Source organism: Erinaceus europaeus, chromosome 13, assembly GCF_950295315.1.
Source record: "Erinaceus europaeus chromosome 13, mEriEur2.1, whole genome shotgun sequence".
Classification (NCBI taxonomy): Eukaryota; Metazoa; Chordata; class Mammalia; order Eulipotyphla; family Erinaceidae; genus Erinaceus; species Erinaceus europaeus.
Window position 1 is genome coordinate 6,445,177 of NC_080174.1, and position 16,832 is coordinate 6,462,008.

Genomic DNA, 16,832 nt, shown 5'->3' on the forward strand with positions numbered 1-16,832 from the left:
GATTCTTAGTCCAGATGCTGAGCCCCAGCAATAACCCTGGAGGCAAAAAACAAAAACAAAAACAAACAAACAAACAAAACATGTTTTTTGTGTAGGGTAGATGGTATAATGGTTATGCAAATAGACTCTCATGCCTGAGGCTTCAAGGTCCCAAATTCAATTCCCCACCACCACCACCATAAGCCAGAACTGAACAGTGATCTGGTTTAAAAAAAGTATGCTTCAGTGGTCTGGGAGGTGGTGCAGTGGATAAAACACTGAACTCTCAAGCATGAGGTCCTGAGTTCAATCCTTGGCCACACATGTACCAGAGTGAGATCTGATTCTCTCTTTCTCCTCCTATCTTTCAGATAAATAAATAAAATCTTTTTTAAAAAGTGTGCTTCAAACATCATAGGCTGGGACACAGAGAGCTCACAGGCTAGAGTGTGTGCAGGCTAAGTGTGAGCCCTATCACCACATGGGATAAGCCACAGCACCAGGGGAAGTTCCCAATCTCTCTCGCTCTGAATGGAAAGCCAGCTGGATGTGGTGATCTCACACATATGCAAGGATCCATTAAAAAAAAAAAAGGCATGTATTTGGGCCTCTGTTGCTGATCTCAACTCCACGAGTCTCTCCTGATTCTCAGTGTGGAGACTCTTAAAAGAAGCCTTCAGGGAGTCGGGCAGTAGCACAGCGGGTTAAGCACACGTGAGGATCCCGGTTTGAGCCCCCGGCTCTCCACCTGCAGGGAAGTTGTTTCACAGGCGGTGAAGCAAGTCTGCAGGTGTCTGTCTTTCTCTCCCCCTCTCTGTCTTCCCCATCTCTCTCCGTTTCTCTCTGTCCTGTCCAACAACAACAACAGTAATAACCACAACAATAAAACAAGGGCAACAAAAGGAAATAAAATAAATATATAAAAAAAAGAAGTCTTCAGTGACTGTGGATTTTAGTCTGACTTGGGGGTGAGAGGGAGCAGGAGGGAAAGAAGTTTGACTGGGAGGATGGGGGACCCGACCTCCCACCCTCTGAAGTTCAAACTGAAAGTAGCTCAAAGCCAAGACCTAGCTGTAGGAGTGTGACGGAGCGTGCAAGTCGAAGAGTATTCATAGAGCCCTAGTGCCAGTGACTCTGAAGCGGGGCGATCACTCTCAGTGCAGAGCTGGGGCCCTGGACATGCACAGGCTTGCCGCTTTGTTCACTCAGAGGAGAGATCAGAGGGGGAGAGACACCACAGCACCTGAGCTTCCCCCGGTGCCACAGCACCTCACAGGTGGTGCCAGGGCTCGAGCCCAGCTTATGTGCACAGTGTCTGCAAAAGGAAGTGTGGAATCAGCGGTTGCTGTGAAGGGAGTGTTAGGTTGTGAGTTGCTCAGCAATCCGGAGTGAAGACGGGGAGGAGGGTGGAGAGCATGGGGATATCCTGCAGCCCAGCGGAAGCGAGGTGGGGGCGCCCTTGGTTCCGGTGGCATGGGGGCGGGGAGCAGCAGGCAGGAGTCTTACTTGGAGGGGGGGGTCTCTGTGGCGGCTGGGGTGGCCGGGGCCTATTGGGGACAGACAGAGACCGGCTGGGAGAGCGGTGGCGGGAGTCCCCGACTGCTTCCAGCTCCTGCTCAAACTCCTCCAGGCCAGCGCCATCTGGGGGACACGGCAACGCAAGATGAGTTTGGGGGTGAGGGAGGCGGGTCGGGGCTGCAGGCAGGGGGCAAAGGGGCACAGTGCCTGCAGGGAACCTTCCAGAAACCCTGGACGGGCAGCCAGGACACCATGTGACACAGCGGAGGTGGGTTTTTCTCCCACCCACCCCCAACAAGGCCTCCACAGGAGTCTGGGCACCTGTTTGCTCAGCTCTAGAACATTCTAGAACAGCCGCCCGGAGGAGATGAGAACTGCCTGGCTGTCCTCCCAGCCTGCTTTGCGATGACAAGTTTCCCAAGATGGTCTCTGCTTGCTGTTGTCCACATCCCAAAGACCAGAGCCTGCGGCCAGCCCTGGCACCAACGTCTGCCATCTTGAACTGGGCTTCAAACCCCTCCCAAGGCCAAGAGGGTGTGAGGAGGCCATGGTGTTGGCGGCTTTACTCTGTGTGAACTCACTGCTACCATCTCCAGGGCTGCACCGCCGCATCTGCTCCATTTTGGCTCGAAAACTCCAGCCCTCAAATCCAACTGCTCAACTCCCAGCATCGTTGGGGTGGAGCTGAGGAGAGGGTCTCTTGTTCTGGGGGTGGGGAGTCTGCATGGCCATGGAGTTAAGGGGGGGTGCCCTCTCTTGGTCCATACTGCTTTGTCCTCATCCCCGCAAAGTCCTGGACTTACACCTATACCACTTCACTCCTCGGCTGTTTTTTTTTTCTTCTTTTCACTCAAATAGAGACAGAGACAGAGACTGAGACAGACAGACGCACCCGGACTCTGGTGGATAAACCAACCAGCAGGAGAGAGGAGCCCTCCTGTGTCAGGGGCACGGGTTGCTGGAAGACCGAAGTCACGGAAATCAATCGGAGAGCTTCCTGGATCAGGCTCCAGGGCCTTGGGAGACTCACGGCCAGGGCTACCCAGGTGAGGGAGGCTTGTTCTTACCTTTGTAGGTGGGCTGCTGCTGCTTCTTGCCCAGGGCAGGTGACCTGCTGGGGGGTGCTGGAGCTGTGGGGCAGGGGCCATCGGGAAGCTCTTCCCGACCCAGCTCGCCATCAGAGACCACAGGCCCCCCCACTAGGTAGTCCTCGTCATCTTCCAGGATGTCTCCTTGGGGAAGGAAGTGGGTTACAGCATGGTGGGGAGTGTGTGTGTGTGTGGGTCTGTCTTGACAAGACCCGCGAGTCTCAGGCACCCACATACCAGCGGGGCAGGGACCCCAACCCTCACATATCTGAGTCTCGGGGCCATGTCTGCATGGTCCCTGTGGTCAATCTCAAAAGATGTATGTTTCTTTCATATTAGCTAGGACAGAGAGAAATTGAGAGGGGGAGGAGGAGACATAGGAAGAAAGAGAGAAAGACACCTACAGACCTGCTTCACCGCATGGGAAGAGACCCCCCCAGCAGGTAGCTTTCATTTTTTAAAAAAATTATCACTAATTTATTTGATAGGACAGAAAAATCGAGAGGGGAGGAGGAGATAGACAGATAGATAGAGTGAGAGAGAGACACCTGTAGCCCTGTTTCACCACTTGTGAAGCTTCCCCCCTGCAGGTGGGGACCAGGGGCTTGAACTGGGTTCTTGCATATGGTAACTTGTGCACTCAGCTGGATATGTCGTTGCCCAGCAAAGTTCTTATTACTACTAATACAGCTATTATTATTACTGTTGTTATTTTTATGCAGTGCCAGGAAACAATGAACTCAGGATCCGATGCATGAGTAATACCATCGAGTAGCCTCTCTGCCTCAATATTTTAAAAAGTTATTTTATTTCTTTAAGAGGGGAGGCGGGTGGTGGTGCACCTGGTTGAATGCACATGTTGTAGTACAGAAGGACCCAAGTTTGAGCCCACGGTCCCCACCTGTAGGGAAAAGGCTTCGCGAGTGATGAAGCAGTGCTGCAGGTGTCTGTCTAGCTCCTCCTTCCCTCTGTTTCTGGCTGTGTCTACACAGTAAATAGAATAATTTAAAGACAGACAGGCAGGCTAGAGAGAGGGCTGGTGGTGGCACACCTGGCTGAGCACATACGTTATAATGAGCAAAGACCCAGATTCAAGTCCCCAGTCCCCACCTATCCGCAGGGGGAATGTTTTGCGAGTGGTGAAACAGGGCTGTAAGTACCTCTCTGTCTTTTTCTATCTCCCTCTTTCTCTCAATTTCTGGCTGTCTCTGTCACTATCCAATAAATAAAGATAAAATAAATAGAGAGAGGAATCAGAGCACTGCTCACAGTGCTATGCGTATCATAGAATATGCAGTGCTGGGGACTGAACCCATGACTACAGGTCTGCAGATCCTGCACTCTACCCACTAAGCCCTGCCCCTGGCCACTGCATCACAGCTTTTTATTCTAGATCTTGAGCATGCACGAAAAAGGGAGAAATGGGGTGGGGGGGAACACCACCTCTCCACAAGGGATGATGCTATGTCCATGGGGCTCCTGTGTGGTGCTGGGGCTTGAACCCAGGACCTCACACACAGTAAGGTGTGAGCACTTCTGCTAATTTATGTCCCAGCCCTTCATTTAATGCTGTAATTAAAAAATTTATTTTTGTTGTTGGGGACTGGGTGGTGGCACACCTGGTTAAGCATACATATCACCATGCTCAAGGACCCAGGTTCAAGCCTCCATTGAGGTGCTGGGGCTCAAACCCAGGCCATGTGCATGGCAAGGCATGAACCTACCCAGTGAGTTATCTCTTTGACCTCAATAATAATAAATATCCTTAAAAATTATTTTTAGGGGGAGTCGGGCTGTAGCACAGCGGGTTAAGCACAGGTGGCGCAAAGCACAAGGACCGGCATAAGGATCCCGATTCAAACCCTGGCTCCCCACCTGCAGGGGAGTCGCTTCACAGGCGGTGAAGCAGGTCTGCAGGTGTCTATCTTTCTCTCCTCCTCTCTGTCTTCCCCTCCTCTCTCCATTTCTCTCTGTCTTATCCAACAACGACAACAACAATAATAACTACAACAATAAAACAACAAGGGCAACAAAAAGGGAATAAATAAATAAAATAAATATTAAAAAAAAAAAAATTTTTAGGGAGCCGGGCTGTAGCGCAACGGGTTAAGCGCACATGTTGCAAAGCACAAGGACCGGCGTAAGGATCCTGGTTTGACTCGCCGGCTCCCCACCTGCAGGGGAGTCGCTTCACAGGCGGTGAGCTGATCTGCAGGTGTCTTTCTCTCTCCCTCTCTGTCTTCCCCATCTCTCTCTATTTCTCTCTCTAATATATATATATCTATATTTTTTTAGGGGGCTGGGCAGTGGCACACTGGGTTAAGCACACAGTATGAAGCGCAAGGACCGGCACAAGGCTCCCAGTTTGAGCCCCTGGCTCCCCACTTGTAGGGGGGGATGCTTCACAAATGATGAAGCAGGTCTGCAGGTGTCTCTCTCTCTTCTCTCTCAATTTCTCTCTGTCCTATGCAATGAAATGGGAAAAAATGGCCTCCTGAAACAGTGGGTTTGTAACGCTGGCACTGAGCCCCAGTGATAAACCTGGAGGCAAAATAATAATAATAATAATTATATATATATATATATATATATATATCACTGGGGCTTAGTCCCAGCACTATGAATCTACTGCTTCTGGTAGCAATTTTTCCTTTTTTTTTTTTTTAATTAGGACAGAGTGAAATTGAGAGGATATGGGGAGACCAAGAGGAAGAGAGAAAGAGAGACACGAGACACCTGCAGACCTGCGTCACTACTTGTGAAGCAGGTGAGGAGCTGGGAGCTTGAACCCAGGTCTTAGCACATGGTGACATGTGTGTTCAACTGGGTGCAAACCACTCAGGCTCCTAAAAAGCTCTTTTTCTTCTTTCTTTCTTTCTTTCTTTCTTTTTAAAAATCTCTTTTCATATATATATTTTTAAAAAGATTTTATTTATGAATACAAGACAGAGAGGTAGAAAGAGAGGAGAGAGCATCCCTGGCACAGAGGATGCTGGGATATCAACTCAAGGTCTCCCGCTTCCAAGCCTAGTAACCCTGCTCACTGCCCCACCTCCTCCTGGGCCCCGTCAGGAGACTCATAGACCACCCCCAGCCATACGCCTGGAGTGCCTGTCAGCCCCCTGGGGTCCCCCCAACTACCTTCACTCTCGTAGTCCAGCGTGGAGATGTCGAAGCTCTCATCTAGCAGGCAGGAGTTGGCGGTGGGCGACACGGGCGCCCCTCCCGCTCGCTTGTGGCTCAGAGACTCCTGCAGCCCCTGTAGCCAGTCCCCGGTCCTGGGGTGGATCCTCACCTCCCGGCCTTTCACCTAAGGACATGGGGGGGGGGGGGCAGTGTCATGCTGAGGGCCCCAGAGAAAATAAGGCTCTGAAGCTCAGGAAAGCTCAGAGCTGCTCAGGCCCCATTTCTTTTTATCCTTCCTCTCTCTCTCTCTCTCTCTCTCTCTTTTACAGGGGTAAGCCCCAAGGTCTCCTCCGAACATGAGGTTTGATTCCCAGAATCGCATGTGCCAGAGAGATGCTCTGATGCTCTCTCTCCCTCTCTCACAAATCAAGAAAGAGAAGAAGGGGGCTGGGCAGTAGTGCAGTGGGTTAAGCACAGGTGGCACAAAGCACAAGGACTGGCATAAGGATCCTGGTTCCACACCTGCAGGGAAGTCACTTCACAGGTGGTGAAGCAGGTCTGCAGGTGTCTTTCTCTCCCCCTCTCTGTCTTCCCCAACTCTCTCCATTTCTCTCTGTCCTATCCAACAACAACAGCAATGGCAACAATAACAATAACAACAAGAGCAACAAAAAATGGGAAAAATGGCCTCCTAGAGCAATGATTTGTAGTGCAGGCACCAAGCCCCAGCGATAACCCTGGAGGCGAGAGAGAGACAGAGAGAGAGAGAGAGAGAGAGAAGAAGAAGAAGAAGAAGGAGAAGGAGAAGGAGAAGGAGAAGGAGAAGGAGAAGGGGAAGGGGAAGGGGAAGGGGAAGGGGAAGGGGAAGGGGAAGGAGGAGGAGGAGGAGGAGGAGGAGGAGGAGGAGAAGGAGAAGAAGAAGAAGAAGGAGAAGGAGAAGGAGAAGGAGAAGAAGAAGAAGAAGGAGAAGAAGAAGGAGGAGGAGGAGGGGGAGAAGGAGAAGGAGGAGAAGAAGAAGAACCTGGAGGCGAGAGAGAGACAGAGAAAGAGAGAGGGAGGAGGAGGAGGAGGAGGAGAAGGAGGAGGAGGAGGGGGGAGGAGGAGGCAAAGGAGGAGGAAGAGGAAAAAGGTAGGGAGAACGGAGGAGACATGGAGGAGAAGAATGAATGAAAATGAATGAAAGGGTCAGTCAGGGAAAACTGCCACAAAACATAAGAAATGAGGTCCCCAGGGCCAGGCAGTGGCACACCTGGTTGAACACGTTACAATGTGCAAAGAGACCTGGGTTCAAGCCCCCAGCTCCCCACCTTGCAGGGGGAGGGGACGGGAGCTTCTCAAGTGGTGAAGCAGGTGTGGAGGTATCTCTATATCTCTCCCTCCTCTCTCAATTTCTCCCTGTATCTACCCAGTAAAAATAGGGAAAAAATGGCCATCAGGAGCAGTGGATTATCACTGAGCACCAGTGATAACCCTGAAGGCAAAAAATAAATATCTAAATAAAAAAATTAAAAAGAGGCCAACAAAACAGCAGCTCCCTGGGCTACGTGAACCATCAGGATTGAGTCTGGTCCCCACTGGACAGGTGGAAGATTTGGGACCGATCTCTTTCCCTCTCTCTGCTTCCATTAAAAAAAAAAAAAAAAAAAAAAAAAAAAAAAAAAAAAAACACCTAAATAAGTGAAAAAATATACAGACGTTAACAACACATTTTATTTCCCAAAACACATGCTTGCCATTAAAACAGTAATAATTAAATACACGGATAGAGAGGGCTGTGGGGACAGGACTTTGATTCTTAAGGCCCCGAGGTCTCAGCACCACCATAAGCTAGAGCTGAGCAGTGCGCTGGTGTCTCTCTCTGTCTTTAATCACACACACACACACACACACACACACACACACACACACACACACAAATTTAAAAGAGAAAAACAAAACAGAAGACAACGGTAAGACTTCTCACTGGGAGGTGGGAGGGTGAGGACTCAGAGCTCTGGTGGTGGGGGTGCTGTGGAATTAGCCCGTCTCCTTACAATCTTACACTATTTGCTTTTATTTTTTAAATATTTACTTATTTATTTTGCCTCCAGGGTTCTCGCTGGGGCTTGGTGTCTGTACTAGGAATCCACTGCTCTTGGAGGTCACTTTTCCCATTTTTGTTGCCCTTGTTGCTGTTATTATTGTTAATGCTGTCATTGCTGCCAGATAGGACAGAAAAAACTGGAGAGAGGAGGGGAAGACAGACAGGGAGAAAGACAGACACCTGCAGACCTGCTTCACCGCCTGTGAAGCGACTCCCCTGCAGATGGGGAGCCGGGGCCTTGAACTGGGATCCTTGCGCTGGTCCTTGTGCTTTATACCATGTGCACTTAACTCATTGCGCTACTGCCCAACCCTCCCAATCTCATACTATTAATCACAAAGAGAGAGAGAGAGGAAAGTAAATTGAACATAACAAATAGATGAAACAGGGCTGGGTGGTGGCGCACCCAGTTAAGGCACATAATACTATTCACAAGGACCCACGCAAAGACCTGGGTTCGAGCCCCTGCTCCCCACCCGCAACAGGAACAATTCACGAGTGGTGAAGCAGGTCTGCAGGTGTCTCTCTCTCTCTCTATCTCCCCTTTCCCTCTCAATTTCTGTGTCTTATCAGATGGAAAAAAATAATAAAAACAAACAACAACAGACTCGGAAGAGAGCAGTGCACATGGCGCGTGTGTGTCTGTGTGTGTAGACAGACAAGGGACTGTGGGAGCCCTTCTATAAAATTTGCACTTTCTCTCAAATTTGGGACAACAGAGACCTGAGTGGAGACTCGATAAGGAGACACAGGGATAAGCCAGAGTCCCAATGTCTGTCCCCTGTGGCACTGACCCCTACAGACCTCATGTGGCTGTCCCCTGACTGGGTGGCCGGCTGAGGGAGCCCAGCGACCAGGCGAGACCCACCTTCATGCTGTCCATGTCGAGGACACTGAGGGCTGAGTAACTGTCCTCAAAGGTCACCAGCATCTGTCCTCGGTTGATCCTGAAATACAGGAGTCTGGCCACGTCACTGACTGAGGGGCACCTCTGCCCCCCCACCCCCCGCGGCCACACTCTGCAGACCCAGGCTGGGGGCGGCACCTGACGAGGACAATGACGCCATGGCCCTCCAGGGTCTGCATCAGCTCCTCACGCACGTCCTCGGGGAACTCGGCCGCCTCTTCGGCCGTGGGCGACTGCAGTTGGACGACCACGGTGGCGTCCAGAGGCCCCTGGAAAGAGGACACTTCCTGGAACACTTGGTCTCGAGCACTGGGGTCCACTTCCTGCACGTCCACTTCCACAACGGCCAGCACAGGTCTGCAGCAGATGGGGAAGGGAGGTCAGCCATGCCTGGACAGCACAGCCAGCACCCCAGCCTCAGACCCGGGACTCTGCTGCATGGGCTCGGCCCAAGGTGCTCAGAGAGGAAAGACCCACAACCCTGCCCACCATCCATGGGGCTCCCTGGGTGCTGTGCATGGTGCTGAGACAAGCGAGACCCCACAACCCTGCCCCACCCTCCATGGGGCTCCCTGGGTGCTGTGCATGGTGCTGAGAGAGGAGAGACCCCACAGCCCTGCCCACCCTCCATGGGGCTCCATGTGCCGGGTCGCACACACGGCAGAGCAGCGCACTGTCTGGGTGAGCCGGCTTGTAGGTACTGAGACATCTGTGAAGGCCGGCGTCCAGGACACAGCCAGGCGGCAGAGGCCATCTGAGGGGGCCCTGGTTGTCCCCAGTGCTTCCCCCCACGCACGCATAGCCTGTCCTCCCTGAAGCCGTGTTCCCCGGGCAGCCCTCACCTGTGGTCTGAGGCCTGCAGCTCAGCACGGCCGTAGTACTTGAGTGTTCCTGGGGACCAGGCTGAAGTGCCCTTTTCTGACTCGCTGTCCAGGCGGTTCAGCTCTGTGCCTGCTCCGCGGAAAACAGACGGCAGGGTCATTCCTCCCAGACGCCCTCATGCACCAAATGCCACGGAGAAGCGGCCAGCTCACCAGCACTCACACTCCAACACTAGCCCCCAAGACATCAGGGGGCCCCTCGTGAGCCCAGGTCAAGACACTGCAAGATCTAGACTAGACTCTGGTCTACTCTCAAGGTCTACTCTAGACTCTAGACCCGGCAGTGTCTAGGAATACTATTCTGCCCCTAAAAAGAGAAGACACTGGACCACAGACTTAGCTCGCTGGGTAGGGTGACCGCCTGCTATGGGCACGGTCCAAGTTTGAACCCACACACCCTGTGGAAGAGCTTCTTCTGGTGCTGTGATGTCTTTCCTTTTTACTTCTGAGTATAAACAATAGCTAGAAGCAGGGGCTGAACAGTGGCACACCTGATGGAGCACACGTTACGGCATGTACAAGGTCCAGGGTTCAAGGCCCTGGTCCCCACTTGCACGGGAGAAGTTTCATGAGTGGTAGAGCAGGGCAGCAGGTGTCTCTCTTTCTCACTCTCCCCCTATTTCCCTTCCACTTTAGTTTCTTTGTCTCTATACAATCAATCAGTCGATCTTTTTTAAAAGGTAGTCTGGAGCAGGGAAATTGTACAGGCTCAACAACAGATGAACAGATGAGTTAATCAGGGCAAAATGGACAGGTGCTGAGGCTTAGTGAAATCAACGAAGAACTGACAAACCACATTCACAGGTGCAAGAGAGACAGCTACGACCAGTGACTTAGAATAAGTGAACCAGTAAGTGGATTCTTAAGACTCTGGAAACTATGGTGGTCTTGGGAGGGAGCAGGGCAGGGGTGCAGGAGAGGGGGGATGGGATGGTCCCATGGGGTGTGACATTACAGGGACCTTGCTGGTGGGTGCTCGGAGCCGTATACACACACATGAAGAAGTGACACTCCGCCTATGAGGTCGAATAGTGTTTCTTTTCTTCCTTTTTTCCTTCTTTTTTCTCTATCCTTCTCTCTTTTAAACCAGAGACCTGCTCAGCTCTGCTTTATGGTGGTGCTGGGGACTGAACGTAGGAACTTTGGTGCCTCAGGCATGAGAGACTTTTTGCAAAACCATTATGCTGTCTCCCCAGCCTTCATTTAATATTGTAAGCCAATCAATGAAACACACACACACACACACACACACACACACACACACACACACACACACACCAGTCCCTCACAGACCAAGGGATTTATGATGCGGATATAATATACCCCTACTGCATAGCCTGAGGACTACATATCCATGCCCTGGTGGTCTAGCTCTAACTGTCAAAATCTGTGTGCCCCTGTAAAAATGCTTTTGAGGGGCTGGGCAGTAGTGCACCCAGTTAAGCAGACACATTACCATGCACAAGGATTTGGTTCAGGACCCCACTCCCCACCTGTAGCATCGACGCTTCACAAGCAGTGAAGCAGGTCTGCAGGTGTCTCTCTAGCTCTCTCCCTCTGTCTCACCTTCTCCTCTCAATTTCTCTGTCCCATCTAATAAAAAATAGAAAGAGAGGGCGGGAGGTAGACAGCATAATGGTTCTGCAAAGAGACTCTCATGCCTGAGGCCCCTAAATCCCAGGTTCAATCCCCTGCACCACCATAAGCCAGAGCTGAGCAGGGCTCTGGCGTTTCTCTCTGTGTCTTTCTCTCTGCAACAAAATTAAAATAAATAAAATACATTAAAAAAATAGAAAGGGGGGGGGTCGGGCATTGGTGCAGTGGGTTAAACGCACATGGTGCAAAGCGCAAGGACTGGCATAAGGATACGGGTTCGAGCCCCCGGCTCCCCACCTGCAGGGGAGTCACTTCACAGGCGGTGAAGCAGGTCTGCAGGTGTCTGTCTTTCTCTCCCCCTCTCTGTCTTCCCCTCCTCTCTCCATTTCTCTCTGTCCTATCCAACAACGAACAATACAAACAATAACAATAATAACCACAACAAGGCTACAACAACAAGGGCAACAAGAGGGGGAAAATGACCTCCAGGAGCAGTGAATTCATGGTGCAGGCACTCAGTCCCAGCAGTAACCCTGGAGGCAAAAAAAAAAAAAAATAGAAAGAAGGGAAAAAAAATCTTCAAAAGCCACCAAGGAAGTCCGGCAGTAGAGCAGCAGTTAAGCGCGCGCACGTGGCGTAAAAAGCCATCGGCTTTGCAGTGCTGGCACCACCGAGCCCCAGAGGTAACTCTGGAGGCAAAAAAACAAACAACAAAAAGATACTGTTGATGTTTCTCATTCCATGCTCCGGTGTAATGCCGACTTTTGATAATAAATATTCTACTGGAGTTCAGGTACAGGACACACACTTAACACAGACCACTGTGGGAGTGTGTGTGAGTGTGTGTGTGTATGTGTGAGTGTGTGTGTGTGTGTGTGTATGTGTGAGTGTGTGTGTGTGTGTCCAACTCCAGACCCCTTCACTTCACCCATGAACAAGGGTGTCTGAAGTGTATCTCTCCACCCTGCGATGAGACAGAGCTAAGGGTCCCGGCTCAGCCCCCGACGTAGAGAGCCGTGTCTCTGTCCCCCGTCCCCACCACACCCACCTGTCCTGTCCGCAGGCTGGCGCTTCCTCCACCACAGGACCCTGTCGGTCCAGGCGGGGGTGCGGCACTTGTCACTCGTGTCGTAGGCGGCAGAGCCGATGTCATACTTGTAAGTGGGGCCGAAGTTGATGGTGCCTTCGTGGAAGTCCTGGAAAATCTGCAGGGGGCGCGGGGGTCGCATGTCAGAGACCCCTGGCCCCCTCCCCCACAAAAAGGGCACGTTCAGGAGTGTGCTCCTCCTTGAAAAGGAACAGAACCACACATCTCTCTCGGTACAGTGGCATTTAAAAAAATTTTTTTTTAAATATTTATTTATTTTCCCTTTTGTTGCCCTTGTTGTTTTTTTCATCATTGTTGTAGTTATTATTGTTGTTGTTATTGATGTCGTCATTGTTGGCTAGGACAGAGAGAAATGGAGAGAGGAGGGAAAGACAGAGAGGGGGAGAGAAAGACAGACACCTGCAGACCTGCTTCACCGCCTGTGAAGCGACTCCCCTGCAGGTGGGGAGCCGGGGGCTCGAACCGGGATCCTTACGCTGGTCCTTGCGCTTCGCGCCACATGTGCTTAACCTGCTGCGCTACCGCCGGACTCCCTACAGCGGTGTTTTTTAACCTCAGCTATCTTTCTTTTTCTTTTTTTTTTGTTTTCTTTTTACCAGAGTCCCGATGAGCTCTGGCTAATGGTGGTGCAGGAGACTGAACCTGGCGACTTGGAGCCTCAGGCAGGAGACTCTGTTTGCATAACCATTATGCTATCTCTCTCTCTCTTTATAAATTTTTTTTCATATTTATTTATTTATTTTCCCTTTTGTTGCCCTTGTTGTTTTTTTATTGATGTCATCATTGTTAGGACAGAAAGAAATGGAGAGAGGAGGGGAAGAAAGAGAAGGGGAGAGAAAGACAGACACCTGCAGACCTGCTTCACCGCCTGTGAAGCGACTCCCCTGCAGGTGGAGAGCCGGGACCTCAAACCAGGAACCTTATGCCAGTCCTTGTGCTTTGCGCCACGTGCGCTTAACCCGCTGCGCTACCGCCCGACTCCCTCTCTCTCTCTCTTTTTGACTCCAGAGTTATTGGTGCCGGCACTACGAATCCACTGCTCCTGGCTGCCGTTTTTTCCCATTTTATTGGACAGGACAGAGAGAAGTTGAGAGAGGAGGGGGAGACAGAGAGACACCTGCACACCTGCTTCTCAGCTCACGAAGCTTTCTCCTGCAGGTGGGGTGTGGGGGCTTGAACCTGGGTCCTCCCGCACAGTAGCGTGTGTGCGCTGCTGGGTGTGCCGCCCGCTGCCCCGCGACCCCGGCTGTGCAGTGGCGGCACTGACCTTCCCGCTCGCCTTCTGCAGCTGCAGCTGGTCGAACTCAAGCAGCCTCTTCCAGTCCTGGCGCTTGACGAAGTAGAACACTTCCTCGTAGGTGAGGTCGATGCGGTAGTTGAAGTCCCCGCACCAGAACACGTAATCGTGAGAGAAGACACCCCGGCCCTGGGTGCGAGGAGATCACCTTTAATCTGAGGCCCCTGGCAGCGAGTGTAGGAGAGGGGAGGGAAGCTCAGTGGGGAGAGCACAGGACTTGCACCAGTGAGGCACCTGGACCACGTGTGTTGGAGAAGTGCCCTGGCCTCGCACTCTCGCTCTCCCTCTCTTTCTTGTGAAATAAATACATCTTCTGTTAATTTTTTTTATTGCCACCAGGGTTATTGCTGGGGCTTGGTGCCGGCACTATGAACCCACCATTCCTGGAGGTTATTTTTTTCCCTTAAAAAAGGGGGGGGGCTGGGTAGTAGTGCAGCGGGTTAAGTGCATGTGGTGCAAAGCACAATGAATGGTGTTAAGGATCCCGGTTCGAGCCCCTGGCTCCTCACCTGCGGGGGGGGGGGGGGGTGTCGCTTCACAGGCGGTGAAGCAGGTCTGCAGGTGTCTACCTTTCTCTCCCTCTCTTTGTCTTCCCCTCCTCTCTCCATTTCTTTCTGTCCTATCCAACAACAACAACATCAACAACAACAATAACCACATGGTAATATAACAAAGGCAACAAAAGGGAGGGAAAAGCCTCCAGGAGCAGTGGATTCATGGTACAGGCACTGAGACCCAGCAATAACCCTGGAGGCAAAAAATAACAATAATTATTGGAGAGGACAGAGATAAATGGAGAGGGGAGAGGGAGATAGGGAGAGAGACAGAGAGACACCTGCTGACCTGCTTCACCACTGGTGAAGCGTCTTCCCTGCAGGTGGGGAGCGGGGGCTTGAACCGGCTTCTTGAGCATGGTGACATGTGCCCTCTACTGGGGGTGTTATGGCCAGGGCCCTACAGCTTTTGTTAATTTCTTCTTTTCTCTTTCTTGGAGCGCTGGTGGCTTATGAAACCTCCTGGTAGCTCCTCACAGCCCTGTGAAGCCCACACCACTGCTTGCTTCCTTTCAGATTAAGAAAAAAATAATCCAGGGTGGGCTATAGCTCTGCTGGTGGAGTACAAGCCTGTGGTGATGAGGCCCTGGGCTTGAGCTCTGACTGCATATGGGAGCACTGTGGACGGTTCTGGGAAAGCCCTGTGGGCGTTGCAGTGGTGCCATCATGTCCTCTCTCTCTTTTTTTTTTAACCAGAGCACCACTGCTCAGCTCTGACTTCTCATGGTGCAGGGGATTGAACCTGGGGCTTTGGAGCCTCAGGCATGAGAGTCTGTTTGCATAACCATTATGCTATCTACTCATGTCTCTCTTTTCTCCTTTGTCTCTCCGAAAATGAATGAACAAAAACTGCCTGCAGGCACAAACTCAGTGGCAACCCTGGGTTCACCCCCTGAAAGAAACTATTTTTTTTTATTATTATTATTATTATTATTATTATTATTATTATTATTATTATTATCAATACAATTTAAAACAGAGGCAGAGCGTGTGTGATGCTGCAGGAAACGCCCACAGTCCAGGCACTGCCCACCTCCATGCCAGCCTCCTGAGCCTCATCTCGGGGGCTGGAGCCCCTCTTCTATGTATGCCAGCTGAGTTTTTCTTCACTACTCTGGACTGATAGAGAGAGGCAGAAAGACCCCATAGTGGCGGGGGTAGATAGCATAATGGTTAGGCAAAGAGACTCTCATGCCTGAGACTATGGAGTCCCAGGTTTAGACTTCCACAGCGCCATAAGCCAGAGCTGAGCAGCGCCCTGGCAAACAAACAAACAAACAAACAAAACAACCCAGCACCAAAGCTCCCTCCGACACAATGGGGGTCTGGCTTGAACCTGGGTGGCGTGCTTGGCAGGCCAGGCATGCTATCTGAGCGAGCCTTTTTCCCCGCTCTTGGGAAGGAAGGCCAATTGGATCACATGGTTCTATCGCTGCAATGTGGACCCATCCTGTGATTACTACTGTAATGCAGAATATGACATGGTCACACTACTGCCACGTGGACCTGTCATATGTTTACACTGCTGCAATGTGGAGACATGATGTGGCGACACTGTGGCCATGTGGACCATCACGTGGTTACACTGTTGCAATACGAACCCGTGGTCCCACTGCTACAAGGTGGATACTGCTGTAATGTGGACCTAGCATGTGGTCACACTATTGCAACATGGACTAGCATGTGGTCACACTATTGCAACATGGACTAGCATGTGGTCACACTATTGCAACATGGACTAGCATGTGGTCACACTATTGCAACATGGACTAGCATGTAGTTACACTGTTGCAACATGGACTAGCATGTGGTCACACTATTGCAACATGGACTAGCCTGTGGTCACACTATTGCAACGTGGACTAGCATGTAGTTATACTGTTGCAACGTGGACTAGCATGTGGTCACACTATTGCAACATGGACTAGCCTGTGGTCACACTATTGCAACGTGGACTAGCATGTGGTCACACTATTGCAACATGGACTAGCATGTGGTCACACTATTGCAACATGGACTAGCATGTAGTTACACTGTTGCAACATGGACTAGCATGTGGTCACACTATTGCAACATGGACTAGCCTGTGGTCACACTATTGCAACGTGGACTAGCATGTAGTTATACTGTTGCAACGTGGACTAGCATGTAGTTATACTGTTGCAACGTGGACTAGCATGTGGTCACACTATTGCAACATGGACTAGCCTGTGGTCACACTATTGCAACGTGGACTAGCATGTGGTCACACTATTGCAACATGGACTAGCATGTGGTCACACTATTGCAACATGGACTAGCATGTAGTTACACTGTTGCAACATGGACTAGCATGTGGTCACACTATTGCAACATGGACTAGCCTGTGGTCACACTATTGCAACGTGGACTAGCATGTAGTTATACTGTTGCAACGTGGACTAGCATGTAGTTATACTGTTGCAACGTGGACTAGCATGTGGTCACACTATTGCAACATGGACTAGCCTGTGGTCACACTATTGCAACGTGGACTAGCATGTGGTCACACTATTGCAACATGGACTAGCATGTGGTCACACTATTGCAACATGGACTAGCATGTAGTTACACTGTTGCAACATGGACTAGCATGTGGTCACACTATTGCAACATGGACTAGCCTGTGGTCACACTATTGCAACGTGGACTAGCATGTAGTTATACTGTTGCAACG

The 16,832-nt window shown here is 51.0% G+C and overlaps 1 protein-coding gene across 4 annotated transcripts in view; it reads right to left on the reverse strand.

Annotated features, from left to right (window-relative positions):
• Positions 1-16,832, reverse strand: part of SYNJ2 (synaptojanin 2) — a 43,136-nt gene that overhangs the window by 10,017 nt on the left and 16,287 nt on the right. For 2 of the 4 annotated variants that reach the window (XM_060205261.1, XM_060205263.1), the window contains exons 11-18: positions 13,554-13,712; positions 12,227-12,383; positions 9,544-9,652; positions 8,840-9,058; positions 8,663-8,741; positions 5,727-5,895; positions 2,565-2,729; positions 1,486-1,620 (exon numbers count right to left, since the gene is read on the reverse strand). In XM_060205261.1, the coding sequence (XP_060061244.1) occupies positions 1,486-1,620; positions 2,565-2,729; positions 5,727-5,895; positions 8,663-8,741; positions 8,840-9,058; positions 9,544-9,652; positions 12,227-12,383; positions 13,554-13,712 (1,192 nt within the window). The remainder of the gene's footprint in view (positions 1-1,485; positions 1,621-2,564; positions 2,730-5,726; positions 5,896-8,662; positions 8,742-8,839; positions 9,059-9,543; positions 9,653-12,226; positions 12,384-13,553; positions 13,713-16,832) is intronic. The other 2 variants (XM_060205260.1, XM_060205262.1) reach the window with 1 other exon arrangement.